Source organism: Balaenoptera acutorostrata, chromosome 1, assembly GCF_949987535.1.
Source record: "Balaenoptera acutorostrata chromosome 1, mBalAcu1.1, whole genome shotgun sequence".
Taxonomy (NCBI): domain Eukaryota; kingdom Metazoa; phylum Chordata; class Mammalia; order Artiodactyla; family Balaenopteridae; genus Balaenoptera; species Balaenoptera acutorostrata.
In genome coordinates, this window is record NC_080064.1 from 5,475,303 (window position 1) to 5,503,230 (window position 27,928).

The 27,928-nt window shown below is 44.4% G+C and overlaps 2 protein-coding genes across 5 annotated transcripts in view; one reads left to right on the top strand and one right to left on the bottom strand.

The window, feature by feature from the left end:
* Positions 1 to 27,928, top strand: part of CAMTA1 (calmodulin binding transcription activator 1) — an 888,068-nt gene that overhangs the window by 463,210 nt on the left and 396,930 nt on the right. The gene's annotated exons all lie outside the window — the stretch shown is intronic.
* Positions 19,907 to 21,194, bottom strand: LOC103000132 (dnaJ homolog subfamily A member 1-like). The gene is given in 1 exon segment (XM_028163469.2): positions 19,907 to 21,194. A coding segment is annotated over 1 exon segment (942 nt). The 5' UTR covers positions 20,925 to 21,194; the 3' UTR covers positions 19,907 to 19,982.

The window sequence follows — 27,928 nt, forward strand, 5'->3', positions numbered from 1 at the left end:
GGTCTTGGCTTAATGGTGCTTCCTGGCCCCACTGATCAGGCCACATCTCCCTGATGTTGGGTCCTCCTTCCTAGAGAATCCGTAGAACTTGTCCAAGGAGGGATGGCTTGATGGAGTGGAGCTCAGCTTTCCAGTCCCACGTGTGGGGGAAAGGCACAAGTCCCACAGCTCTCTTGGAAACCCATTACTCCTCAAGGCTCCCCCACAGTGTTCTGGTGGCCTCTGGTGGTGACGCACCATCCCAAGGCTCCTTCTGGCCAGGTGGCCTCAATGGCCATAAGTCCCAGGAGGAGCTGTCCAGCCTGAGCTGGACAGAGAGAGCCACGTGTGCACCCGGCAGCTCACTTCCACGTAACCCCTGCCCCTGTCGGCACAGCTGCTGATGAGGAAACGGATCCTGAGGATCAGCAAGGGCCAAGTTCCTCTTCTTTGTTTTCTTTTCATTTGAGAGAAGACAGACAGAACCTTGTCAGTTAATTACATCCCAGAGGGGAGAGTGTGGAGCAACTTTCCCGCCAAGTCTGCAATTCACACCCAGTTCCGTGGTGCATTATGCTGACTTGGGAAGCTCTGTGATGTGTGGGCTGACCCTGGCCGTGGTGTCACCTTTGTGGGAGCGTTCTAGCCAGTGGTTTTATTGACTTGTGACTCAAGGATCATCCATGGTTCTCTCCAAGCCATTAGCAGGGGATCACCAGTGCCCTGCCCGTCTCATGGCAGTTCTTCTAAACAGATACCCAAAGGTTTTTTTTTCTTTCTGAAATACAGACCACAAATACTATGGTTTATGAACAGCTGAGCTATTTTATTTGGTGCAAGGGAACGCTCCGACCTAAACATCACAGGAAGGGAAACCTGTGCTCAGGTGAACCAGTGGCCAGATCTGCCCCATCTCTTTTTACTAAACCAGAGATTCACAGGCCTCCTTTTGGAGTGAAAGTAGGGTCCTGAAAGGATCAGGCAGCTCCACAATGACACTTGCTGACTATAACACCTGGCAGCTATGACAATTATGCATCCTTTGTTCCAAGCCCCACTGATGGCTGAGATCCCTACAATGCAAAATTGGGACCAGCAGGAAACTCATGGTGCAGGTGATCACGTACATTTCTAAATCTTTTACAAATTCACAGGCCACATGTGTCCTCTATTCACAGCAGAAAGGCCAGGAAAGAGCTGCTCCTCTATTATGTGTTCTCACATGTGGCTCTTTCTGATGCCTCCACCAGTGTGCTAATGCAGCCTACTGCATCCCGAGCACCGTGCTGGGCTCCAAGGACTGATGCCACCTGGTCTCTGCCCTCAGGGCACCCATCGCCTGAGTGATAAGGGGGTGGTGAGTCTTGGGAGGGCAGGGGAGACCTCCCTGGGAGACCAGCAGTGATTGGAGTCCTGAAGGGTGAGGAGGAGTGGGCCAAGCACAGAGGGGCATCGGGCAGAGGAGACAGCCCGGGGGTAGGGACAAGTGTGCCAGAGTGTGCTCTCATGCTTTAAAACTGCTAGAGCAGCGATTCCAGATCTGGGGATCTGGGTGGTCCCTGAAGATAGTCACAGGGGTCTGCAGCTGTTTGCAGCATTTTAAAAGGCCAAACAGAGATCTTCTGTAATAAGTTGTGGCCATGGCCGTGGTGTCCAAGCTCTTCTCTTTGGCTGGAATTACACCTGTTCAGAGTGGAAATGCTGCTGTCCTCCTGAGAAGTGCCGACGGGTAATGAAAGTGATCATGATATCATGGCAGCATTTGGCAGCGTTTTTCTCCACAGGGTGAAGATTTCTGGAACCACCAGGCTAGAGATGGGCTCTCAAGTCTCAAAGTATGTTAGGCTCAGAGTGGGAAGGGTGACCCCAAATATGTCTGACAGTCTACAAGTTAGAGATTTGGGGGGCTCTTGGGGCTGAGTGCAGAGAGGATAGGCCAGAGTGAAAATCCCAGTTTCATATTCACGAGCAGTGGGACCTCAGGCAAGTTAACCGGGCTTCCTGAGCCTCAGTTCCCTCCTTTGGTCCCGAGGACAAAGGTGCACTCAAGACTGTAGGTTGTGGGTGTAGAGTTTAGGCCAGGGCTTTTCACTGAATTGGCTCTTGGTGAATAGAAGCTGGAGCTGCTACTCTTATTCTTATTACTATAAGCATCCAGCATGGTTGTGATTGTCACTGTGAGACTTACTCCGTGAGTATAAATTTAGTCCATCCGATTCTGCCTAGCTGAGATCAGCCTGCCCTGAGAAACAGCAACTTTGGCAGCAGGGGAGACCAGAGAACGAGGGAAAAGTAAGTTATTTTTATCAGGAAACACTTGGCAGGTTGAACAGGCTTGGGGGAGGGGAAGATGCTCCAGAGGGGGATTTTAGTGATTGGGAGCAGCTGGAGCAAAGTGAGCAGCTCGTGGGGGAGGGGGGGCACCTGCATGCGCGAGGGTCCACGCCCCAGCCAAGGACACGCGTGTGTCTGCAGAATGCATGTTGTTGTGAGTAAGGCCGAATGTGGCATCACTGTTAATTTGTTTTAGGGCTCCAGTTGGGTCTTATCTCATTGTGATGGTGCAGACGTGGGGCATGGTGGTCATCTGGGGGCAAAGACCTGAGCAGGCCTGGTCTCAGGAGATTTCTAACGTGTGTGTACAAAACTGCTCTTGGGACTGGATTGGGCTCTAACCAAGGTCCTCCACCTTCCTTCTTTCCCTCCTCCTTCATCATCATCCTAGCTAATATTTTTACATGTTATATTGGTCAGGATAGCTTAGACCATGCTGTGTAACAGATAAACCCTGCAATACAATGGCTGATTACAATACGAGTTTACTTCTCACTCACATTACAGCTCCAGTAGAGTCAGACACCTCTTCAGAGTGGTTCTCCCCCAGGCAGTGACTCAGGGATCCCAGTCCTTCCATTGTATGGCTCCACCATCTCAGAGACTTTCCTTCACAGTCCTGAGGACAGGGAAGAGAGAAGGAGCCAGGCCCGGAAGTGGTGTACATCACTTTCACCCTCATTTTATTGGGCAGAGCTCAGTCATATGGCCAGTCTACGTGCAAGGGAGGCTGGGAAATGTAGTCTCTCTTGGCTCAGGGGAAGGAAATGACATTGACGAACATCTGGCCAGTCTCTACCATATGTATATTATCTCACTTACTTTTCCAGAGAATCCCATGGGCTTGGTGTCACTATTATCCCTATTTGTAAAAGAGAAATCTGAAGTACAGGGAGGTTCCCTGACTTCCTCTGGTAAGTGGTAGAGCTAGGTTTCAGGAATAGGAATTACGGCTCTCAGGTCCACACTCACACAAGCCCACACAAAGAGCTCCACACCCAGAGTGCTTTCCAACACGAAGGGGTTGCTTTTTGTCCAAAACCCCTGGAGCACTTTACCTCCATTTTACTTTGCACTATGGTTATTCAATTTATCTTCTCTATTAGACTTTAAGTTGCAGAATCAATGTCAGATATGCATCTCTGCAATGTCCTTAGCCAAAAGATACTTAGCGAACACTAGTTGAACAGAGTACCTAGGGTGTGGGTCATTAAGTCACTAGGGAGTCTGGGGCCATGAGTATGGAAGGGAGAAGCAGGAAAAGAAGAATTTGGATGAAGACCCAGAGGAAGGGCAGTGTGCTGGATGCGGCGAGGCCAAGGGTGAATCGAGGGTTGGGAAGGAGGTGTCGGTTCATTTTGTTACACGAAGCAGAAGCATATCGGAAGAGAACAGTAACCAAGAGGTCATTGGTGCCCTTGAACAGCACAACAAATGATAGACAGGAGCCAGAATGCCAGGGGTTGAGTGGAAAGTGGTGGCAGTTGGAGCTGCTTGGTGCAGACCCCTCCTGTCATACATTTGGCATCAACAGGAGAGATGGGGTAGTAGAAGCAAAGTTGGGGTGAGATCTTCCACGTGTGTCTGTATGGGGGAAAATGAGTAGAAGGAGCAAGAGTGAAGAGTCAAGGGAAAGGGTTGGTTTTGGGAGCCAGTCCCAGAGGACGGAGGAAAGCAAGAGGTTAAGATCACAGGTGAAGGGTTGACCTTGGAGAGGGTCTCTGAGACAGAGGAAAAAGGGGAATATGGGCCCAGATGCCTCATCTATGAAATGAGGGTGTTTTCCCCTGTACCCCCTTCATGGTTACCATGGCTGTATTGGGTTAAATAGTATCCCCCCCCCAGAGTTATTTCCATTCAGAACCTCAGAATGTGACCTTATTTGGAAATAGGGCCTTTGCAGATGTAACTAATCAAGTCAAGATGAGGTCACACTAGATTAGGGCGACCTTCATCCAGTGACTGGTGTCCTTATAAGAAGAGGGAAATTTGGACATGGACACAGGGAGGGAAAAGCCTGTGAAGACAGACACAGAGATGGGCCCTGCCAACACCTTGCTCTTGGACTTCTGGCCTCCAGAACGGTGATAGGATAAATTTCTGTTGCCTTAAGCCCCCCAGTTTGCAGTAATTTGTACAGCAGACCCAGGGAGCTAATACAGTGGGGAACACATGAGATGCATTTGAAAGTAGCGGGAAATGTATACTTGCTATCAAATGTGTGGCATTTTTCGTCAAAGTCATCACAAAAAGGAAAGTCAGGCAGCGCTGCATGGACCTGGCCTAGCCGAGGCAAGGGGTGGTTGCGAGGGAATTCAAAGTTCCCACCTTTGAAAGTGCTTTCCCTTGCTTGGAGGTTTTCTCCTGTATTATGCATAGACTCTGGATTTAGGTGATTAAAAAAACATTTTTTTTTTTAACCTTACTGGTTACCTGCAGCCTTGGTAGAAGCAGTTTATCTGCTTCACTTTTAGATTTTGAAAGAGCCATGGGTGGGACTCCGGTTCCTGCACTTTACCTGCCTTCCTTCAGGGAGGGTGGCATTTGCGAGAAATGCCCCTGGTCAGGCCGTTTTGCATTTCTAAATGGAAGTGTTGAAACTCCTACCACCAAAGCACTTGCTGCCTTAATCTTCCAGCTTGTATTAAGATAAATTTAAAATACTTTCTCCACATTTAAACTGACTGCTATCTTCAGCTTTTCTTTACTTGAGTAAGTGCAAATCCTTTGCAACCATTTTTTATCATCATCGTCACCATCTTCCTCTTCATTGTGACATCAGTACGGTGGGGACATTGACTCTCGCTTGTCCCCCCGATTGAAGAGAGCAGTGGAATCAAACTTCCAATCACCGGAAAATCCCCAACATTTTCTCAGTTTGTGTATTTACCTGCATGTTTTCTGAGGCTCCTTTGGACTTCACTGTTCTGGAATTTCCCCTGATTTGGGAGGTGAGGCAATAGTGTCACAGGTGAAATGACTCAGCTCTCAAGGTCAGGAGAGGAGCTGACCCCTGACTCTCGTGTGCTGGGTGCATGGTACGGGCTCCCATGTTCTTCTGAGTTGGCCAGAACCATAGCCCCATGCTGGTCCATGGAAGGTGCTGGAAGGTGCTGGAAGGTGCATGGAAGGCAGGGCCTGGTTTCTTCGTGGTGCACCCACTGAAAGCCCCAGGTGGGCCTTTGCTCCAGGCGCAGGAGCAGTGCCCCACAGCTGGGGGTCGTGGAGACTCGGACAGGTAGAGAGACACAGGAGCAGCTGCCCTGTGGCAGGACCACCTCGTGCTGCACTGGGGAATCTCAGAAGACCTGTGCTTGACAGACTGCCACGCTGGTAGGGAGCACGTGGGCTGTGGAGCCAGCCGGAGCCGACTCTGCCGTGGGGTAGTTATGCAACCACGGTGGGCCTCTCTGAGCCTCAGTTTCCTCATCTGAAATAGACGTAATAATGCATAACTCCTAGGAGTTGTGGAAGAAGGTGTCTATTAGGTGCCTGCTCCCAGTAGGCTGATCGTTCCTCTGAGTGCCCCCTCCCATCACCCCTAGCAAATGATCTACTTGTCCTGTAAGCCCAAATTATTTCCTAGTGATGAATTAGCCGCTGTTGGAGGGATGCTTCCTGGGGTTACTTCAGCTGCCTGAACAGCTCCAGCCTACCCTGGGCTTAAGGCTTCACTCTTCTGTGCTGGCAGAAGTGGAAGAGCAGAGAATTTAGCGCAGGAACGGTGACCAGTGCGGGCAGGGCAGCGAGCCTGGATCCGTTCCATTGGCATCATTAGCATCAGACGTTTTTGCTTGTCACCTAAATTCGGCTTCTTCGTTGGAACTCTAGAGGCACATTTCCAACAACTGTCTGGAAACAGAAAGTGATGCAGGGAAGAAAACCAGATGCCAGCTTCCCCCGCTGTTTGGACGGGGCTCTGTAAATGGAAACATCTGACAATACCGTCCAAGGGCACGCACGTCCATCTCAAAGCTGGCGCGTGCGTCGCGGGGAGGGGGAATGGATGGCTCACACGTGCTCTGACGTTGACATTGAATATTTTAGTTTGCAGAAATTTGAAATTAAGGACTTCCCTGGCGGTCCAGTGGTTAAGACTCCATGTCTCCTCTGCAGGGGGCACGGGTTTGATCCCTGGTCAGTGAGCAAAGATCCCGCATGCTGCACAGCGCAGCCAAAAAAAAAAAAAAAGAAATTTGAAATTAAATATATTTTCCACCAACGCTATGAAAAATCCATGTATAGAAACCAAATCAGATCGGAGACCTAAGGACTGGTGGCCAGAAATTAAATATTTTAAAAATAAAATATGTGGAGACTGAATTGCTGAAGCAGTGGCTTGTTCTGAGGCTTCCTGGGATGTGAGCTAGAGGGAAGGTTTATTGGACAGAGCCTTCTCTGGGGATCAATTCTGAACGACTCTTACATACTGGCAGTTTGAAAAGGAGAGGAAAAAAGTTATTTGAAAGAACTTATTTAGCAGACAGAGCCAATATCCTGTGTTTTCTGGAAGCCACCTTGTGTTTCAGCTCCAGTGAATGTGGATCTCTTTCGGATCTTTATGGGAAGCTTGAATACACTGGAGAGGCTGAGGGTGCTGTTAAAACCCCCCAGCCTGGGGCTTCCCTGTGGTCCAGCGGTTAAGACGTCGCCTTCCAAGGCAGGGGGTGTGGGTTCGATCCCTGGTCAGGGAGCTAAGATCCCACATGCCTCGGGGCCAAAAAACCAAAACATAAAACAGAAGCAATACTGTCAACAAATTCAATAAAGACTTTAAAAATGGTCCACATCAAAAAAATCTTAAAAAAAAAAACCCCAAAAACCAAAACCCCGACCTCTGCTACCCCAGCCTCGCCATCCATTCTGAGGACTTGATTGTCTTCTGAAAGATGATACATAATGGTGCTGCTTCTTTCTTGGGACTGTCAGCCCAGATGCGAGGTCCCCCACTCTCTGTACTCAGGAGCGAGAAGCTCACACTCCCCGATCCACCCCAATTGATCCCTGATTGAATTCCTTCTGAAGAAACCCCTTCCCAGCCCTTACAAATCACTGAGGGCTGCTGTTCCTTCCCTGTCCTGTTCGAGGCCCCTGCAGCTGGTGTGCATTTGCCTACTTAGAAAACTCAGCCACTTTGCCCAAGCGAGTTGGCATTATTGCCGTCGTGCCCCCAGCTCCCTTCCAGAGGCCTCCCAGTTCAAAGCCGAGTGTTTTCTGCGCTTTGCTTCCCCTCTGGGAATTGCACAGGAGTTCCTGCAGAGCAGGGGCCCACCCCAGCCCATCCTCCACCACCAAATAGACAGACATCAGGAGTGATCTCCCGGAAAGCCAGTCCTCGCCCGTTCTCCTGGGAATCCTGGAGAATCACCTAAGAAGCAGCAAGCACTCGGCATGGGTCCAGCTCCCTGCTGGGTTGCTGGGAGTTCTAAAGCCCAGCTGATTTCCATGGTAATTTTTCTGCTGCACCCCACCTATTGACTGCTTTCCAGTAGAAAGGGAAGGACCTGGGCTGGAGAAGCTGGGGGTAGGGGTGGAGGCTGGTAAAGGATGAAGAACACAGGCACAGCTTGTCCCAGCGACCAGAGGCCTCCCCAGCTTCAGAAGCTGCTGCCGGAGGCCCGCTGCGACCCGGATGACATGTGCTGGAAGGCAGCCGGCCCGAGAGAATCATCCCTGCCCGCACCTGGAGGCCATTCCCGGGCTGGCGTTTCTCTGGCACTCAGAGTGAGCAGAGCCCATTTGGTCGTTCGTCAGCCAAGACGGAAGAGTCATGATGAGCCGATTTATAGAGCATACAGAGTGTTATGGCACGAAGGCCCAGGTTGTTCTGTGAGCCATGTGCACCTTCCTGTTTGGGTTTGTTTGTCATTTGTTTTCTCGCCATCCACCGAGAAATGTATTCATCACTACAGCTTTCATAATGTGGCGGTCTGCTTTCATCTGTTACAGCACAATGCTCCTATTTCAATGCAATTGAAGCAGCGGGTGGGGGAGTTGGAAATGGATAGCATCCCACTTAGGACTCTGGATGGGGCACTCCAGACACGAATTATCCCAGCTTAATGCCTCAAGGCATTGGGGTTTCCCCTGGGCATGAGGACGAGGAGTATCTTCACGGCTTCTTGTAATATTGCTGGCCAGGGTCCCGAGCTATTTCGTGCCCACCTTTCTCCAAAAGCTCAGAAATACCTTTGGGGTCTCTTTGGAGCTGGTTGCAGGAGATTTTGGTAGTAATGAGTATTTGGCTTTTGTAATCCTTTCTCTGCTCCATGCCAGCAGCCTCATGCTTCCCACCTGTTAAAGAGTGCAAGGGTACCACTGGCAGGCATTTCGCAGGGGAAACACAGTTGAGCCCCAAGCCCAGAGTAATCCAGGCTTCCCTCATTTCTGTGCAGATGGTACCAGTTAATCCTGGGCGCCCATCAGAGGAGGTGCCTGAGGAGATCACTGCTGAACAAGCTCTCCCTAGAAGTGCAAATGGCTGGGATGCTCGGATGGGGGCAGGGGAGGCAGGTGGAGGCGAGCCCCAGGTGGTGGGGGACTCCTTCGTGGGTTTGTGGATGGGGCTGTGCTCTTCAGCCTGGTCTGATCCCCCCTGGGGGTTTATACTCTTGCCCACTTGCTGAGCGTAGGCGTTTGGGGCTACACTGCGTTTCTCCCGGGAGCAGGCAAGGAGGGAAACTCAACAGCTCTCATAAATCCTTGTGAAACTGCAGAGATGGGCAGTCACCTTGAAGGACAGTGGACTCAGGCCCCCAGAACTGGACTGCGCCGATGGAAGCTGTCCATGGGACAAGAGAGAGCGTCAGAGGGACAGGCCGTCTTGGCCAGCAGCCAGCTCATACAGGGTCCGTGGTGAGACCAGCCCTGTGGAGAAAGGGCTGCCTTGGCCTCCTCTGCCCAAAGGCTTAAACATAGAACCCACCTGCTCTCCTTCGGTTTCCCAAAGAAAATGTTCTAAATCATACAGCTTTCTGGTCCCTGGAGTAGTGATTTCTTGTCAGACGTTAATAATTTTTCATTTTATCCCCGTGCCTTATGAACTTGGTTAAAGGGAAGACAGCCACTCTCCGACTTTGCCATCACTCCCTGCAGGTGAGGACCAGCCCTGCCTGGGTAGAGTCACGGGGCAGCGACTCTGGGGGTTCTTTCCCTAATGGCCTCTGAGGCCAAGGCCCTTGGTCACAGGTTTGCCCCACAGCTTCCCTCCGCACTTGACCTGGTCTCCAAGGTCATTCTGGTGTCGACTTTCCTCCCCTCATACCCCGCCTCCATCTGGCTGCCTGGCCAATCATCACATGTGGGCAGGGACAGGGGCCAGTCGTTGCGTGTGAGCGGGGACACGGGCCAGTCACCGCATATGGGCTGGGGCACGGGCTGGGCTAGCAGTCGTCTTTCAGGTGTCAAACACTGGCTCTAGCATTTACCCATCATGTGACCGTGAGCAGCTATTCAAGTCCTTTCTGCTTTGGTTTTCTATCAGTAAAACCAGGATCATAGTGGCACCTCCCTCTCTGGGGGTTGGAGATGTACACATGTGGGGCAGCACGTGTCCAGCGCTTGGAGCGGCACGTGGCTCACACATGTGCTCAGTGTCATCAGGGGACCCACGGATCTCCACGTAAGATCTTTCGGTCAGCGGCCCAGGACTGAGAACTAAACCCCTCTACGCGTTTTCACGAGCTGACTTCTTCCTTTCAACCAGATTGTAGCTCCTTCAGGGGAGGGTTTGCTATATGCTTCTTTCCAGTCTGCACCATGGAGTCTGGCAGCGCCCTAGTGCACACTGGCAGATTGAATGGCTGGTGGTACTGTGAATCGGGGGTGTAGTTTAAGAAGTCTTTTCCAAATTACTTCCAGGTGTTCGTCATTTCAACATCACATAGCCACACAGGAAAAGGCCCACTGTGTGATATTTATTCATCTATTCAACAAATACTTATTGAGTGCTTGCCATGGCATGGTCCTAGTTCCTAGGGATTCAGAAGTGAACCAGACAGATAATATCCATGGCCTCGTGTAGCTTACTAGCAGCAGGGGAGACTGACACAATGGACAGATACAATCCAGGAGGTGATCGGTGCCTCTAAGAAGGCAGGGTGTATTAGTTACCAAGGTTTGGGTAACAAATTACTCCAAAACTCAGCAGCTTACAACAGCCATATTTATTCCTAACCATTTGTGTGGGCTGGGGATCCAGGCATGGTTTAGTTGGGTCCTCCAGCTCGGGGTCTCTCCCAAGACTGCAGACCAGGTGACAATCAGGGCTGCGGTCATCTCCAGGGCCAACTGGGCCCAGATCTTCCAAGCTCACTCACATGGTTGTTGGGAGAGTTCAGTTTCTCATGAGCTGTTGGACTGAGGGCTTCAGTTCATCACTAGCTGTTTGCTGGATGCCACCTCAGTTCTCCGCCATGTGGACCTCTGCAGGTCACACTCACAACACATCAGAGCAAGTGAGAAGAGCCAAAGGGAGTGAGCCTTCTAGGACCCTTGACTCAAAGTCTTTTGTACCAGTCTTCTGAGTGAGGAAGGTGCTATTAGGAACTCCACCTTACAGATGGAAAATGAGCCACAGAGAGATTAAGTATTTTGCCCAAGCTTATGCAGCTAGTTAAGCGGCAGGGCCAGGGTTTGGCCTCATGCTATCTGGCCCCAGCATCCGTGCTCCTACCTATCTCGTTGTACCATTGCTCCACTTTCAGTCTTCCAGACAAGAAAAGATGGTTGTTCAGTTACTTTAGCAGCAGTGGAGGTGGTGAGAAGTGAGCTGACAGGGGGTGCATTTTGAAGATATTGTTGGTAGAACTTGTTGATAACTTGGATGTGGGATAAGGGGAAAGAAAAATAGGAAGATGATTCCCAAGTTGCAGCCTGAGCAGCTGGATGAAGGTTGGTGCTATTAACGGACATAGAGAATCATAGGAGAGGAGAGGGCTTGGGGGGAGATCAAGAGGTATGTTTCAGCCACATTGAATGCAACACCCAAGTGTGGCTGTTGAGTAAACTATTGGATATATAATCTGGAGTTCAGGGGAGCAGTCAGACCAGAGATGCAGACTTTTGTAGGCATCAGTCATGGGTGACCACCCAGGGAAAGTGTACAGAGGAGAGAAAATGACCAAAGACTGAGCCCCTATGACACCTAAAACATTTATCAGTCTGGGAGAAATAGGGAGAGCCAGCAGAGGAAAAGGAGACAAAGGGAATCATGAGGCAGAGGAGAACCAGGAAAGCGTGATGACCAGGACACCAAGTGAAGAGGAACTCTGAAGAGGAAATGGTTAGCTTTGCCAAATGCCTGATGGGGGTATGATTGGGATGGGGATGGAGGATCAATGGGAAAAGAAACTGCAAAACTGTATGTTCAGAAAGATCCTAATTTTGCAAAAACAATTTCTCCCCCCTAAAAAAAGCTCTTTTTGATTTTGATTATTAAATCTGTAGACCAATTTCAATCTATGAACATGGTATACTCTAGATATTATGGAACTTGTGTTGTAGGGAGTCTGGATTGTGTTGTTTTCTGTAAAGCATGTTGATTTTTGTTCTGACAGATGACTTGGTTCTACTGTTTTGATATGGTTGGTCTATTTTGGTTTTGCCCTTAGTTGAATGCTCTGCTGCTTATGCAAGGATGTGGTCCTTCCTCTTAAGCCTGGGCTTTCTGGAGTCTTAAGTGAATGCTACAGGTACCCAGTGAGGGTTCTCACATCTGGCTGGGCCATAATTCAAGGTCCCCCAACCCTGCGTGACCTCCAGTTTCGCTGTTTAGCCTTCAGTGCTATAGTATCTAGAGTCTTGCCCTGCATATGGGCAGCTCTGCCCTCAACCAGGTACCCCCCAGGAACCTCCAAACAGACTTCTGCAGACTTGCTTCTACACAGCTCCCTTCTCTCCAGGGCTCAGACCTGCAAATTCTAGCTGCTTCGGCAGCCCCAGATTCTGATTTTAGCCTTCTCTGATCAGGGAGGCTGCTGTGCCCAGCTTGGACCCCACCTCCCTGCGTAATGGTCCAGAAATTCGGCAGATGTAGGGCTCACCTTGTGTGTTTTCTTTCTTATGGGATCACAGTCCTGAACTGCCTGTCATCCAGTGCCTGCAAAGAGTAGCCTCAGATATTTTCATCAAGTTTTATGGCTGTTTCCAGCAGGAGGGCAGGTCCAGCTTCAGTCCCTTCATTGTGGCTGGAAGCTGAGTTGCTTTGATTTAATGTCTACTGTTTCCTCCCATCCCCTGCACCAGATCTTCACCCTGATGGGCAACAGTTCTGTATGTGTTTGCAGCGTGATACAGAGCAGTCCTTTTCATTGAAAGAAAATCATCAGACAATTTGCAATCTGAAATAAACAAAGACCATTGTAAAGATGTGGTGGTTGCACTTTTAGGCTGGTGTCTGTAGGGAACTTGCAGGGGCGGGTTCTCAAGGAAGACTCTGTGGAATGTGGTTGGACAGAGAGCTCCAGGGCTGAGGACTGGGTGGACTTCCCGAGGGGGCGGTGCAGGGCGAGAGCCAAGGAAACATGGCAGGGGTCCTGGGTGCAGCTATGAGGGCTGAATTCCTCCTCAGCATTCCCCAGAGATGCACGGTCCCCCCGCCCCAACCCAGGATGCTCCCGTGCAACAGACCTCCCCTGTTCCTTATATCAAAGCTACTTTCTGCTCTAGAAAGGCCACTGACAAGTTCCGCCCAGGGTCCCTGGGGTGGCCAGGAATGGATTTTCAGCTTGGAGGGACAATGATTGTCTTTTCCCTGACTGGGAATTGAAACGGGACCGGTAGCTCTCTCTGACCTGGTGCATGTCACCCTCTCTCCTGGGGGTCTGTTGACACAGGTACCTCCCTCCATCTACGATCTTGGGATTCCTGTGACTTGCTACAGGGGACATTCTAGAGCTTTGTGCCCAAATGGCCCTGGAGTACCAGAAGTCTGTTGCATATTTCATCACTTCTATCTGAAGGATGTTTCATAGATGTCTCAATACATTCTACAATAGAGACCTATTAACTTGTTTATCCAGCAAACTTTTATTGAGCACCTAAGATGTGCCAGGCATTGTGCTAGGTCCTGGAACGCCAAGTCCCTGACCTAGGGCCTCAGCAATGCACTCAGGGAGCGTCTTGGAGAGAAGGGTGAGTCTGGACTCATGCACGGAGATAGAGGACACCAAAACATTCAAGACGGGCACTCCTGAGCGGTTAGCATTTGGGCCTCCCTTCCCCTCTGCTCCATTGCCAACCAGGCTCAGGGTTTCTGGATGCCCAGCTGGCTTCTTCCTTCTCCAGCAGTGACCTAAGGAGGTGACTTGCTTTAACGAAGGGGCTACCATAATAGAGTCAGATGTCTTGAGTTTGCATCTTGCCTCACTCCACTGACTTGCTGTGTGACCTTAAACAAGTACCTTCCCCTCTCTGGGACTGGCTCCTCATCTTCAAAATATCTGAAAATTTTGTTTCAAAATATGAGCTGAAGGTATAGAGACTTGGGGTCCTTACCCAGGTCATTCTGTGTGTTTATGGATTGGTCATTAAGAAGACCAATAGTAAAACTATTCTTTGTAGCAAAACAGTATATGAAACGACTTGATTTCTTTATATTAAAGGCACTCTTTACAACTAGGAATATTATTAAAACCATCTCAGCCTCTGAGCAAGAGCTTCAGATCTGGCCCTGTGACAGCATCATCAGCTGTCTCCCCCACCCCCTTATGACAATCCTGCCTGTGACTCATAGGGACTAAGGCAGGGGGAGAAGGTGGGTGGTCTGGCCCGCCCCACTAATCCCTGCTTTCTCTGGAATTCTCCACTTGTTTATAGTCTGGGCAACTTGCCTCCTGCTGCTGCATGACTCAGACTCGGAGAGCATCCAGCCTCATCGGCAGCCGGCGGCTCCCCTGAGTCGGAAGCTGGCCATTGCGTCTTAGTCTCCTGGACCTTTCAGATAAAGCCCTACATCTCCATCCCCTCCCCGGCCGCACCACCACCGCAACCCCACGTGCGCCATCGAGAACACTCATGCCAAGGACCTCGAGAGGTCCCAACCCCACCCTGGGACAGAAGTTCCCACTCCTCTTAGGAATTTGTTTTGTTTTGCTTTGAAATGTAAGTTTATTTCTGATCAGGGGCAGATGCCAATTTTTTAGGGTCTGAAGCCAATACAGTTGGGGATCTTGTATAAATACAAAATAATGAACACAAAATTAGGCCTAGCATCTTGAAAGGGGTCTGTCCATGCAACACACGGGTGGTGAGGCTGGGGGCAGTCCTGAAGCCTCAGTACTGGTAGCTTCACGGTAAACCTGACTGCAGTTCTGACTCACTTAAGATCTGGAATAACTGCTCCCCACACCTTCAGTAAATTATAATTTAGGATAAAGTAAGAGAATTGCTTGCTGTATAGTTATGTTAGAATCAAGCAGCCACTGCGTAATTTAGATGTGAGCTAGTATTCTTTTTAAAAATTTTCCTTCACGTAAAAGCAACAGATTGAATGTCCGATGAGTCACAAATGCCCTTCTGAAAACAACAGCATTAGAGGGGCTCACTCAGAACACGTCCTTTTCCTTCTTCCAAAGCTGCTCCTTCCGAACGCTCCTTCAGACGCTGGCACGGAATCATCCACCACCCCCCCCCCCCTCTTTCTCCCCTTCTCCTCCTGCCCCACCCCTGCACGTGCTGCCAGCTCAGCAGACATCTAACACATCACATCCAACACCAACGTTTTTAACTACAGCAATTGTTTAAAAAATTGTCCGGAAACAGGTTGAACCAGAAAATGGAAAGATTGTCAGTCATCGGCGGGTGATAAGGGGAAGCGAATTCAAGTCCTGCTGCCGGTTGGCAACATTTCCCAACTGTCCTGGTGTAAAGTGATTCCAGAACAACTTTATTTGAAGAGTCTGCGTTGCACTCAAAGTAAATATTAATTCCCTTATGCCATAAACTTTTATTTATCGTGACAGCAAGTCATAAAATTCTCTTACTAGAATATAGCTTCTAAATTGCATATCATAGATGAGATACAGCGCTCATATTGGATGCTAGCAGCAATTAGCCACCATCCTTTATGCAAGTTGGTATTAAATGTGCTTTCGAAGTATGAGGCACAGTCTGAGCTTATGAAGAAAATCTTCTGTGGCTATTTTCCAGGTGCCCAGAACTACAAGGAGAGGGTGACTGAGAAGTCACACAGCAGGGGCCAGGCACAAGGATCAAAGGGCACAGAGTCCCTGGCAGTAATTCACTGAAGTGTTCTTCGCATAGTATGGGTCTGACTTTTTCAATTACATAAATTGCTCATTAGAAGTGCCTTGTAATTGCCTTACTCTGTGGTATTGTGAGAAGTGTAGGTTCTAATTATTCTTTTTTGATTTATAGTGTGGTTTGACTTGTTCAGGATGATGGTTTGAAAATATGGATCTGCTTTAATTGTTGTACTAAGTGAAAATAGATGACTCTCTTTATCAAATCCCTTGACTTTGTGTTTGGGGAGTACAAGGGGTCTTGTGGTTTCTCAGCCCTTGTTGGTAACCGTAGGGGGTTTGCCAGGTGGGGCCTGGGGAGAATCCCTCTCAGCCTGGACGGGCAGCACTTTGGGCTCTGCCTGACCCTGGGGTGACCTGAGCAGAGCTTGGCAGTGCTTAACCTATGGATAGATTTAATGACACCTGCCCGGAAGTCCCCTCACCTCTTCCCCACAGTATGGATAGGACAGGAAGAGCCAAAGCTCTTTCTTGTCTTTGGAGGGCAGGGCAGGGACGATGGGTGCTGGGGGGCAGGAGGGGTGCTCTTGGGATCTCTGCTGCAAAGCCGTCATTCCCCTTGGCCCCCGCCCAGCCAGCTCTCACCTCCTGCAGCATCAGGCCTCCGCCTTCCCAGCCCTACCCGGAGCTCTGTAATGGGGCCGGGCTGCAGGCTTGCCCGGCCCCTGGGCCCAGCGCCATGTCATCCAATGCCTAGAATTGATGAGTTGTGAGACCAGAGCCATGGCTTCGGGGGTAAACTTCCAGGACCTGCTCTGGCTCATTTGTAGCCACTGATGAATAAAAACTCAATTAGGACGCCGGTTCTTGAAAGGCAGCTATTTTAGGACTCACTTTTGGAAAGGCAGAGGATTTCTTTTTCCAAGATGAAATTATGCATTTGTCAATACAGCAGTAGCATCGACCGCTTTCTCTTGGGGGTCTCTCGTCTTAACTATTCTCCATCAGAAAGCTTTGCTCTTTGAAGCTGGGCTGGCAGTGGGCTCCCATGCATCTGGCTCATCGAGAGATGCCTCTGACCCCTCTGCATCTGCTCTCACGTGTCTTTTTTGGAGCAGCTCGCCTCTCACTGACAGTAGAGGGACAGCCTGTGTGAGTCTAGGAGCGTTTTGTCACAAAGCCCCTGGCCCATGTCTCCCCCTTTTCATCACCTGTTTTATGAATGTGGCATTCTGTTCCAGGCCAGATTTCCGTGACATGAAAAATACACTAAATATGGGCTGCCACAGTAACCGTCATTAACCAACCACTAGTTGTGCCTTTATAAATTTTTACACACTGCTAAATTATAAATACGCAATGCTGAAAGTAATGAAATATGCACCTCTAATATCTGCTGTTATAAGATTTGTAGTTGTGCAAGCACATGCTATAAATTGGGAGGAGTTGGGGTACTTCCTCTGTTTCCTAGTTAGAGCCCAGGTTGGGCTTCTCCCCTGGGAGTCCCTCATGAGGGTCTTTCCTCTCAACAGGAGCCCTGCAGGTAGCACCTCTCGGGTGCTGGGCTGCCCTGGTTGGGACCTTTTTCTTTGTTTGTCATTCACATGGATTCAATAAACAAAGGTTCAATAGCATATGCCGTGTTTCTGAACTGTGCTAGGCTGGAAATCCACAGTTGAATGAGTCTGAAAATTTGCATCGTCTGTTTGAGGAGATGGACAAATTAACAAGTAATGGCAGTGCAGGGGGTGAGGTCCAAGGAGAAGGGTACCCAGGTGCTGGAGGTGACTAGGATGACTTTGAACAAACTCTGTCTCATTTTCCTCACCTGTGAGTGGGGTGTATCCTCGTCTCCTCCCTCTTGGTGCTGTTGGGGGCATTCTATGAGTTCCTGCACATAAAAGCATTTATTTAGAGCAGTTCCTGGCACAAATTAAACATGAGGTAAATGTTAACTATTATAACCACACTCATTATTACTTGATTTCTTGCTGTCTTATGCCCAAAATTAATAGCTGAGATCATGGCGAGAGCACTTTCTTTCTTGGTTAAAGAGCATGGCCTTCATTACTGCAAGGTGTGAGTGAAAGAGACATTGTATTTTCTCCAACATGAAAATATTTTCATTGTCATTGTTTTTTTGTTTTTTTTATGCAGCTTGGAAATTTAAAGAAACATTTAAAATAATTATAAAGAGAAACAACTTATTTTGCATGTTTCATCTTATAAAATTTTCTGTTGAAGAAGTGACCTTATTTTTTTCATTGTCTTTGTTTTGATCTCAAAAGTAATTTATTATAAAAATGCAACCAGTATAAAAATGTATAGATAGTAAAAGTCCCCCCTAAATCCAGTGAACACACACACATTTTCACACACACTCTAAAAAAGTATCATTTTTAACCAGCAATATACTGTGAACTTTAAATCAACACAGATAAATATATTTTAACAGCTGTACAGTACTTCCTTGCAGGGACTTAACCTACAACATAATCTAGTTGTGTTGTTTCCAGATTTTTTTCTATCCATACTTCAATGATTATCCTTGAACAGTTTTTATGTACTTAGGATAAATTTCTAGAAGTGGTATTATAGGTTAGAGGACTTCCATATTTTTAAGATTGTTACATATTATTTTATTAAAGATTTTGTTTTTTGAATGTGGACCATTTTTAAAGTCTTTATTGAATTTGTTACAACATTGCTTCTGTTTTATGTCTTGGTTTCTTGGCCAGGAGGCATGTGGGAATCTCAGCTCCCCGACTAGGGATCAAACACGCACCCCCCACCCCCACCTCGCATTGGAAGGCAAAGTCTCAACCACTGGACCACCAGGGAGGTCCCATATTGTTATATATATATATATATATATTTTTTTTTAAATCAATTACTATTTTTTTTAATTTTTTTTTATTTTTTATTTTTAAACTTATTTATTTATTTATTTTTGGCTGTGTTGGGTCTTCGTTTCTGCGCGAGGGCTTTCTCTAGTTGCGGCAAGCGGGGGCCACTCTTCATCGCGGTGCGCGGGCCTCTCACTATCGCGGCCTCTCTTGTTGCGGAGCACAGGCTCCAGACGCGCAGGCTCAGTAATTGTGGCTCACGGGCCTAGTTGCTCTGCGGCATGTGGGATCCTCCCAGACCAGGGCGCGAACCCGTATCCCCTGCATTAGCAGGCAGATTCTCAACCACTGCGCCACCAGGGAAGCCCCGTTATATATTTTTAAACTATAAATTATGCAAACTTTGAAGGAATAATACAGGATAAAGAATTGAAAAGGTGGAAAAGCTATACAGTAAAAAGTAAGTCTCCCTTCCCCACTTCCCACCCTGCCTCACCCAATCAGCTCCCCAGAGGCCAACATGTTACAATTTCTCATCGATCCTTCCAGCGATGGACACTTTTTCCTTTCTTTTCTCTTGTGCAAATGTGGCATACTTCACACACATATTGCATCTTGCTTTTTCAATGTAACACTATAACTTGTATTAGATTGGTTTCCATTAGTACGTAAAGAGCTGCCTCATTCTTAGTAAGTAGTATTATTGAGCAGCTACTGTGTGCCTAGCATCGTTCTAGGTGCCAAAGACAGAGTAGCCCTTTCTGATACACATTCTGGAGAGGAGAGATGGACAGTAAATTATGAAAAGATGTATATAGTATGTCAGATGGTGGTGTGCATCATTAAGAAAAATAAAGCAGAAAAAAAAAGGCATAGGAAGTGGGTGCAATTTTAAATTGGGAGATTAGGAAAGACCCACTGAGAGGGTGATCCATGAGCAAAGAGCTGATGGAGCAAGGGTCCCTGTTGAACTCCAGGGGAGAAGCTTTCCTTTACGACAGCAAGGAAAAGACTTGAGTTGGGAGCTGGTAGTCAACAGAATGAACGTACCACACTTGATTTAATCAACACTCTGCCGATAGATAAATGCTGAATTAAATTACATTCCAAGCAACATCATATGAAGGTGTCTGTTTCCTCACATTCTTACCTAAACATTATACTATCGTACTGTTTTGTTCATATGGTTCTGGCATATACAAGGAGTTATCCTATAGTTTTACTTTGCATTTATCTTATTAAGAAAGTTGAATGTATTTTCTTTTTCTATGAACTATGTATTCACATATTTATAAAATTTTGTATTAGATTGTTGGTCTTTTTCTTATTGGTTAGGAGAAGCTCTTTATATATTACAGAAATTAGCCCTTTTTTCTGTAATATGTATCTTAAATAATTTCTAAGTTTTTATTTGATTAAAAAACTTTTTATTCTACCTGTTCAAAAAAATTTGTTTTGAACTTTTATATTCGAGTTTATTCTTCATTTAACTTTTAAAACACTACTATAGTTGAATATTAAAACAAACAGTAGCAAGTAGTGAGCACATTATGATTATAGTGCTTCACTCAATCACTACTGCAAATAACATGCCAGCAGTGAGTGTTATTCACTGGCCCCATTAGGAGGTCTGACACTGAACACCACCCCGAGGATGATGTTCGTCATCCTCATATGCTTCTCCATTGTAATGGCACTGTCTTTCCTGATTTGGATCAAAGTCCACTAGTTCTACCTGGTCCATTTCATCAGTCTCTTCTACTTCCTTCCTCTCAGGTAGGAGTTTTTCCAGCAAAGAGAGTTTATCAGGGGAGAGAAAGCCATTCTCAGGAAAGTTTACCTTAAATTCAATGATTAGGCGACCCTTTTCATGTGGTCTACGATAAATTGGCATGCCTTCATTTAGCACACACTTGATACCTCCATACTTGACAATCTGACCTGGATGAGAAGTGATGACTATGGTTTGGTTGTCAAGAGTAGATATTGGCCTTTGGAAGCCACACAATGCCTCAACCAGCTGTACGTCCATGCACGTGAAAAGGTCTTCTCCTTGTCAAGTAAAAACAGCATGGTCCTTCTGATCTAAAACGATGATAATATCTCCTGGCTCCAGTCCTGGTTCTTGGTCTCCTTCACCATGGAATGTTATCTTCTGGCCATCTTTCATGCCTATGTCAATATGAACTTCTAGAATTTTCTTCTCTTGAACTATCTTCCTTCCATTGCAGCTTTTACATCTATCTTTAGGACTGATCTGCTCTCCATGGCCCTGGCACTCCATGCAGACAGACTGAATTTGCTGAACCATTTCAGGTCCTATTTGATGAATTATTATTTGCATTCCAGTACCTCGGCAATTGGGACAGCACTCTACTGCTCCTTTCTTACCACCTCGGCCTTCACATTTGTCACAAATCACATTCTTTTGCAGAGCTAGTTTTCTTGTTGCACCATTATATAAATCTTCTAAGGTTACTGTGAGTTGATGCACAACATTTTTACCTCTCCTTTCTCTCTGTATCCTGCCTCCTCCTCCAAAAAACGTATCAAAGATGTCCATGGGGGAGCCAAAACTGCCACCTGCTCCACCTTCTTTAACTGCCTGCTCTCCTCTTTTGTCATATAATTCCCTTTTCTTTGCATCAGAGAGCACTTCATAAGCTTGAGAAATCTGTTTAAACTTCTCTCCTTCATTTGGATTCTTATCAGGGTGGTACTTCAAGGCCAGTTTCCTGTAAGCCTTTTTCAGTTCTTCTTGGGTGGCATTGGGTTTGACCCCCAAAACATCATAATAAGTGGTTTCTTTCACCGTTTCCTACAGCTGGTGAGCAGACCGATGCTGGTGCGGGGGAGCGGGAAGGAGAAGGTTGCCGATGCTGGTGTGGGGGAGCGGGAAGGAGAAGGTTGCCGTGCGCAGCTCGGGCAGCCGCTGCTCCTCCGCCTTTTCACCGAGCGTTCTGGAAAGTTCCCCCCAAAAACATTTAAATAGTCCAATTTATTAGTCTTTTCTTTTATGGCTTCCAAAGTGTGTGACATAGTGAAAAAAGCTTTTTTTTTTTACTCTAAAATTACAAAAAACTTATTCTAGTACTTTAATTGTTTCATTTTGTTCTTACTTTAAATCTTTCATTGATTTGGAATTTATTAAGGTAGAAGGAATAGAGTCAGTATACAGTTTTTTCTTCCCCACAGAGATACTCAAGTGTCCCCAAACTATTTATTGAATTAATCCACTTTTTAACCTGTTGATGGGCACGTCCCCTCTCTGCCATATACTAAATTCCCAGTTGTATTTGGATCTATTTTGGGATGGTCTATAGTTTTTCAGTGATTTGTCTGTTTACTCATACTCCACTGTTACACTCCAAATTATGATACATTTTCATTTTCATAGAGCAAATCCACCTTTATTACTTATCTTTTTCAGAATGTTCTTGGCAGCTCTTACTTGTTTATTTTTCTAATGAACTTTAGAATGATTGTCCAGACCTAAACGCAAGCCCTGGTTGGTATTTTTATTGTAGTTACACCTTTACCCCACCCTGAAACCCTGGCAACCACTGATCTGTGCTCCATTGCCATAGTTTTGTCTTTTTCACAATGTCTTACAAATGGAATCATACAGTATGGAACCTTTGAGACTGGCTTCTTTCATTCTGCGTAATGTCTTATGATTCATCCAAGTTGTTATGCTCAGTAGAATTCCACTGTGTGGATGAACCACTGTTGTTTACCCATTCACTGAATAGACTCATGTTTGCTGATTATGAACAGAGCTGCTACAAACTTTTGTGATTAGGTATTTGTGTGAACATAAGTTTTTATTTCTCTAGGGTAAATACCCAGGAGTGAGATTGTCGTGTCATATGGTAAATGTTTGATTAACCTTATAAGAAGCAGATAAACCACTCTTATTGTTTGGGGTTTTATTTTTTAATTTTTATTTATTTTTTAGTTATTCTACAAGATGTGTGTTGGTATTTCATTGTAGTTTTAATTTGTGTTTCTCTACTGGCTAATGATGTTAACAGCTTTTCATGTGCTTATTTGCCATTTCTATATCCTCTTTAGCAATGCTTCAGTTCAAATTTTTTGCCCATTTTTAATTGCGTTTTTTGAGTCATAAATGTGATTTGACAATTTTTGTTTTACCAGTTTGTACCTTGACTTTTCATTATCCTAAGAGTGCCTTTCACAGAACAAAAGTTTTGAAATTTCAGTGAAGTCCAATTTATCATTTTTAAAGTGTATCTTACTTTTGGTGTTTTGTCTAGGAAATCTTTGCCTAGCTCCAGGTCACAATTATTTCCCCACTATGTTCCTTTCTAAAAATTGTATGATTTTATGTATTTAATTTAGATTATGATCCATTTTGAGTTAATTTTTATATAAAGGTTTAGGTCAAGTTTCCTATTTTTTTTTTGCATATGGATAACCAATTGTTACAACACCACTTGTTGAGAAACTGTCCTTTCTCCACTGAAGTGCCTTTGCACCTTTATCAAAATCAATGAGGGTTTCTTTCTGGACTTTATATTCTGTCCATTGATCCGTATGTCTGTTGTTTCACCAATACCACACTGTCTTGATTACTGTAGGTTTATAATGTCTTTAAAGCATGTAGTTTAATTTCTCTAATGTGATTTTTCTTTTTCCATATTGTTCTGGCTATTCTAGTTCTTTGCTTTTGATATAAATTTATGATTCAGCTTGTCTATAGCTACAAAAATTCCTGCTGGATTTTGACTGATACTGCATTAAATCTATACATCCCTTTGCAGAGAATTTAAATCTTTCCTATGTTGAGTCTTCTCATCCATGACTGTGATGTGTATCTCCATTTATTTAGGTCTGCTTTGATTTCTTTCACCAGTATTTTGTAGTTTTCAGTATACAGATCCTGTAAAAATTTGTTAGATTTCTACCTAAGTATTGAGTTGGCCAAAAAGTTCATTTGGGTTTTTCCTTAACATCTTAAGGAAAAACCAGAATAAACTTTTTGGCTAATGCAATAGTTCAAATTTTTGGAACTATTGTAAATTGTATTCAAAAAATTTTTTGGTTTCCAGTTGTTCATTGCTAGTGTATAGGAATACAATTGATTTTTACCTGTTGACCTTGTACCTGTGACCATGCTAAGATCATGTGATGTTTAAGAGTGTTAATTCTGGGGATATATTTCTTGGGATTTTTTATGTAGACAATCATGTTGTGTGAAAATAGTGACAGTTTTACTCCTTCCTTTCCAATTTATATGACTTTTATTTCTTTTTCTTGCTTTATTGCAATGGCTAAAGCTTCCATAGAATGCTGAATAGGTGTGAGAGTCCTTGTGTAGTTCCCAGTCTTAGAGGGAAAGCTTTCAGGTTTTCACCATTAAGTATGATATTAATTGTAGGTTTTTATAAATGCCCTTCATCAGGAAGAGGAAGTTCCCTTCTATTCCTATTTTGCTGAGACTTTTTTTTCATGAATGAATGTTGAATTTTTTCAAATGCTATTTCTGCATCAATTGATATTATCATATGGTTTTTCTTTTTTAAACTGTTAATATGGTGGATTACATTGATTTATGGATATTGAACCAGCTTTACATTCTGAGGTTAAAATTCATTTGTTTATGGTATATTATCCGTTTTATATGTTGCTGAATTTGACTTGCTAATATTGTATTGAGGATTTTTGCATCTATGTCCCTGAGGGATATTGATTTGTAGTTTTCTTTGTGGTACTATCTCTGCCTGGCTTTGGTATCAAGGTGATGCTAGTCTCATAAAATAAGTTGAAGAGTGGTATCTCCTCTTCTCTTTTCAGGAAGAGATTGTGTAGAATCAATATCATTTCATCTTTAAATGTTTGGTAGAATTTGCCAGCAAAACCATCTAGGTCTAGAGAATTCTTTTTCAGAAGGTTTTAAACTACCAATTCAATTTATTTAGTAGCTAGAGAACAATTCAGGTTATCTATTTCTTCTTTTATTCCTGATATAGATAATTTTTATCTTCTTTGTCAAGTTTGCAGGAGGTTTATTATTTTTATTTATCTTTAAAAAAACCAGCTTTTGGTTTCATTGATTTTCTCTGTTGTTTTTCTGTTTTCAGTTTCATTTGCAAGTCATGTTTACATTTATTCTCTCCCTCATTTGGCCTACTTTGGTTTAATTTGCTCTGACTTTACTAGTTTCTTAAGGTAGAGGCTTGTATTATTGATTTGAGAACTTTTTTCTACTCTAAGCATTTATTTAATACTATGAATTTCTCTTTAAGTGTTGCTTTAGCTTCATCCTACAGATTTTGATATGCTGCATTTTAACCATTTATTTAATTGAAAATATTTTCTAATTCCTATTGAGACTTTCTCTGGATTCACCTATGGATTCACCTGTGGATTATTTAGAACAGTTTTCTTTTTAACTTCCAAGTATTGAAGATGTTTCTGTTATGGTCCTGTTATTGATTTCTGGTTTAAATCCATTACCATCAGGGAACACGCTTTGTTTTATTTCAATTCTTTTACATTTTAAGGTTTGTTTTATGACCCAACATATGGTCTTTTTTGGTGAATATTCCATGTATATTTAAAAAGAATGTATATTCTGTTGTTATTGGGTGGAATGCTCTCTAAGTATCAATGAGATTCTGTTGGTTGATATGTTATTCAGTTTTTATTAGTGTCCTTCTTGATTTTCTGTCTACTCATTCTATTTATTAGTTAGAGAATAGTATTGAAGTCTCCATTTGCAGTTGTCAATTGGTCTGTTTTCCCCTTCAGTTCTTTTGGGTTTTGCTTCATATATTTTGAAGCTCTTTTGTTAGGTGCATACACATTTGGGGTTATGTCTTCTTGGTGAATTGATCTTTTATCATTATGTAATGTTTCTCTTTATCCCTGATAATTTTCTTTGCTCTGAATCTACTTTTTCTGATAGTAATATAGTCACTGAAACTTTATTTTGCCTAGTGTTTACATAGTATATCTTCTTCCATCCTTTAAATTTTAATCTGCCCATACTGTTATAACTGAGGTGAGTTTTTGTAAACAGTATATAGGTGGGTCATATTTTTTATTATCTGTTCTGAAAATCTCTTGTCTTTTAATTTGTGCATTTAAACAATTAATATTTAATATACTTATTGGTTTGCTTTATTATTTGTTTCTTGTTTATTTCTTATGTTTTTGTCCTTTTGTTTTCCCTTTCCTGCCTTCTTTTGTGTTATTTGAAATTTTTTCGTGTTCTATTTTATCTATTGTATTTTTTGACTATACTCTTTGTACAGTTTTTTAGTGGTCGCTCTATGGATTACAGTATAATTCTTAGAATCAATCTACTTATAATCAATATTTTACCATTTCAGGTAGACTATGGAAGTCCTGCCACCGTATAGGTCCTTTTTCTCCTCGATTTACATTTTGTTTTATGTTAAATATATTACAACTATATACATTGAAAATCCCTCTAGAGAGTGTTACGAGTTTTGCTTTCAACCATCAAAAGATTTTTAAAGAACTCGAGAGGAAAATAGTCTTTTATATTTACCCACATGTTTACCATTTCTGTTGCTCTTCCTTCAATACTGTTGTTCCAATTTTCCTTCTGTTATGTAATTTCCCTTCTATCTGAAGAACTTCTTTTAGCAGTTTTTTAAAGCAGGTCTGCTGGCAACTAATTGTCTTAGTTTTTCTTCATCCAATATTGGATTTATCTCTCCTTCATTCCTGAAGGGTATTTTTTTGCTATATATAGAATCTTGGGTTAATAGTTTTTTCTTTCACTGCCTAAAAGATGTTAGTTCACCTCTTTTTGGCCTCCATGATTGCTGATGAGAAATCTGGAGTCATTCAAATTTCTGTTTCCCATAACAGGGGTCAGCAGCATTTTTCTGTGTAGGGCCAGATATTAAATATTTTTGGCTTTGCAGGCCATATGGCTTTGTCACAGCTACTTAACTCTGCCATTGTGTCACTAAAGCAGTTATACACAATACATAAAGGGATAGTTATAGTTATGTTTCAATAAAACTTTATTTACCAAAACAGACAGTGAGATTTGGTGCATGGACCAGTTTGCTGACCCCTGCCTATAAGTAATGTGTCACTTTGTCTTTGGCCACTTTCAAGATCTTTTTTCTTTGTCTTTAGTTTTCAGCAGTTTGATTATGATGTGTCTTACTATTTATTATTTATTTTTTTGATGTGTCTTATTATAGATTTCTTGGATTTATCCTGTTTGTAGTTCATTCAACTTCTCAAATCTGTAAGTTTATATCTTTTGCCAAATCTGGGAAGTTTTCAACCATTATTTACTAATATATATATTTACATATATATATATACACACACACACACACCACTGTCTTTCTCATCTCCTTCCAAAACTCTAATGACACAAAAGGTAAACCAATAGTCCTACAGTTCCCTGAGGTTCTGTTTTTTCTTTTTTCAATCTTTTTCCTCTCCGTCGTTCAGACGAGTTAATTCCAATTGTTCTATCTTTAAGGTCACTTAACTCTTTTTTTTCTGAGATGTCCGTTTTGCTGTTTAACCACCCAATGAGTTTTCTATTTGGGTTTATGTTACTTTTCAGTTCTAAAATTCCCATTTATTTCTTCTTCATATTCTCTACTTATTCTCTGGTACTTTCTGTGCTTCTGTTTATTTTAAGAGTGTTTACTCTTACTTCTTGGAATAATTTTATAATAACTGTCTTTGTCAGGTAACTTCATCATCTACGTATCTTCCCCATGAAAGTTGAGATTTTTCTAGTTCTTATTATACCAGTCAATTTTGGGTTATATTCTGTACATTTCAACTATTATGGTATGAGTCTCTGGGTCTTGTTTAAATCCCAAGGGAAATGTTGGATATTTTTGCTTTAGCAGACAATCAACGTAGTTGGGTTCAAGCTATAAGTTCCAACCACATTTTGTGAGTTGTGATTTCAACGTTGGTTGTTTCAAAGACTTTATTTCCTACCAGGAGCTGTCCTGTGTGTGGACTGCCCAGTGGCCAGTCTGGGACAGTCTACCTCAAAGTCTTTGGCATGCTATTTAGGATCAGATCCATGTGTACACAGCTTGAGGGTGAGTCTAGGAATTCATGAACAACCTAATGGGATTCTCCCTCTCCACCATCTCCCTGGGCTTCACCTTTTCAGTCCTCTGGCCAGAAATCTGGGGCTTTACTAACCTTGCTCTGTTGGGCAGATCCGATGACTGTCTACCTCAAGGGCTACAGCCATAGGTCAGAGAGACACAGAGAGAGAGAGAGAGAGGGAGAGAGAAAAGCACCAGGGGTTTGCCACACCCTCTTGGGCCCACAAATATTCCTAGTGGTGATGAAGTTTCCCTTCCCTCATGGTTTTAGGCAACTGTGGGCCCTGCTGTTTCTACCATCACCACCACAGGATTGCCAGGGGCCTGGGGTATAGGGAACAGAAAAAAGAAGAGTGGGACATTTCCTTTACTCTCCCTAAGTATCAGAAGCCCCCTTTGCTTCCTTCTTGAGCTACAACTAGATAGGCTCTCCTGGGCTCTCTCTTTCCACATGCTAGTGCCCCATTCCTAG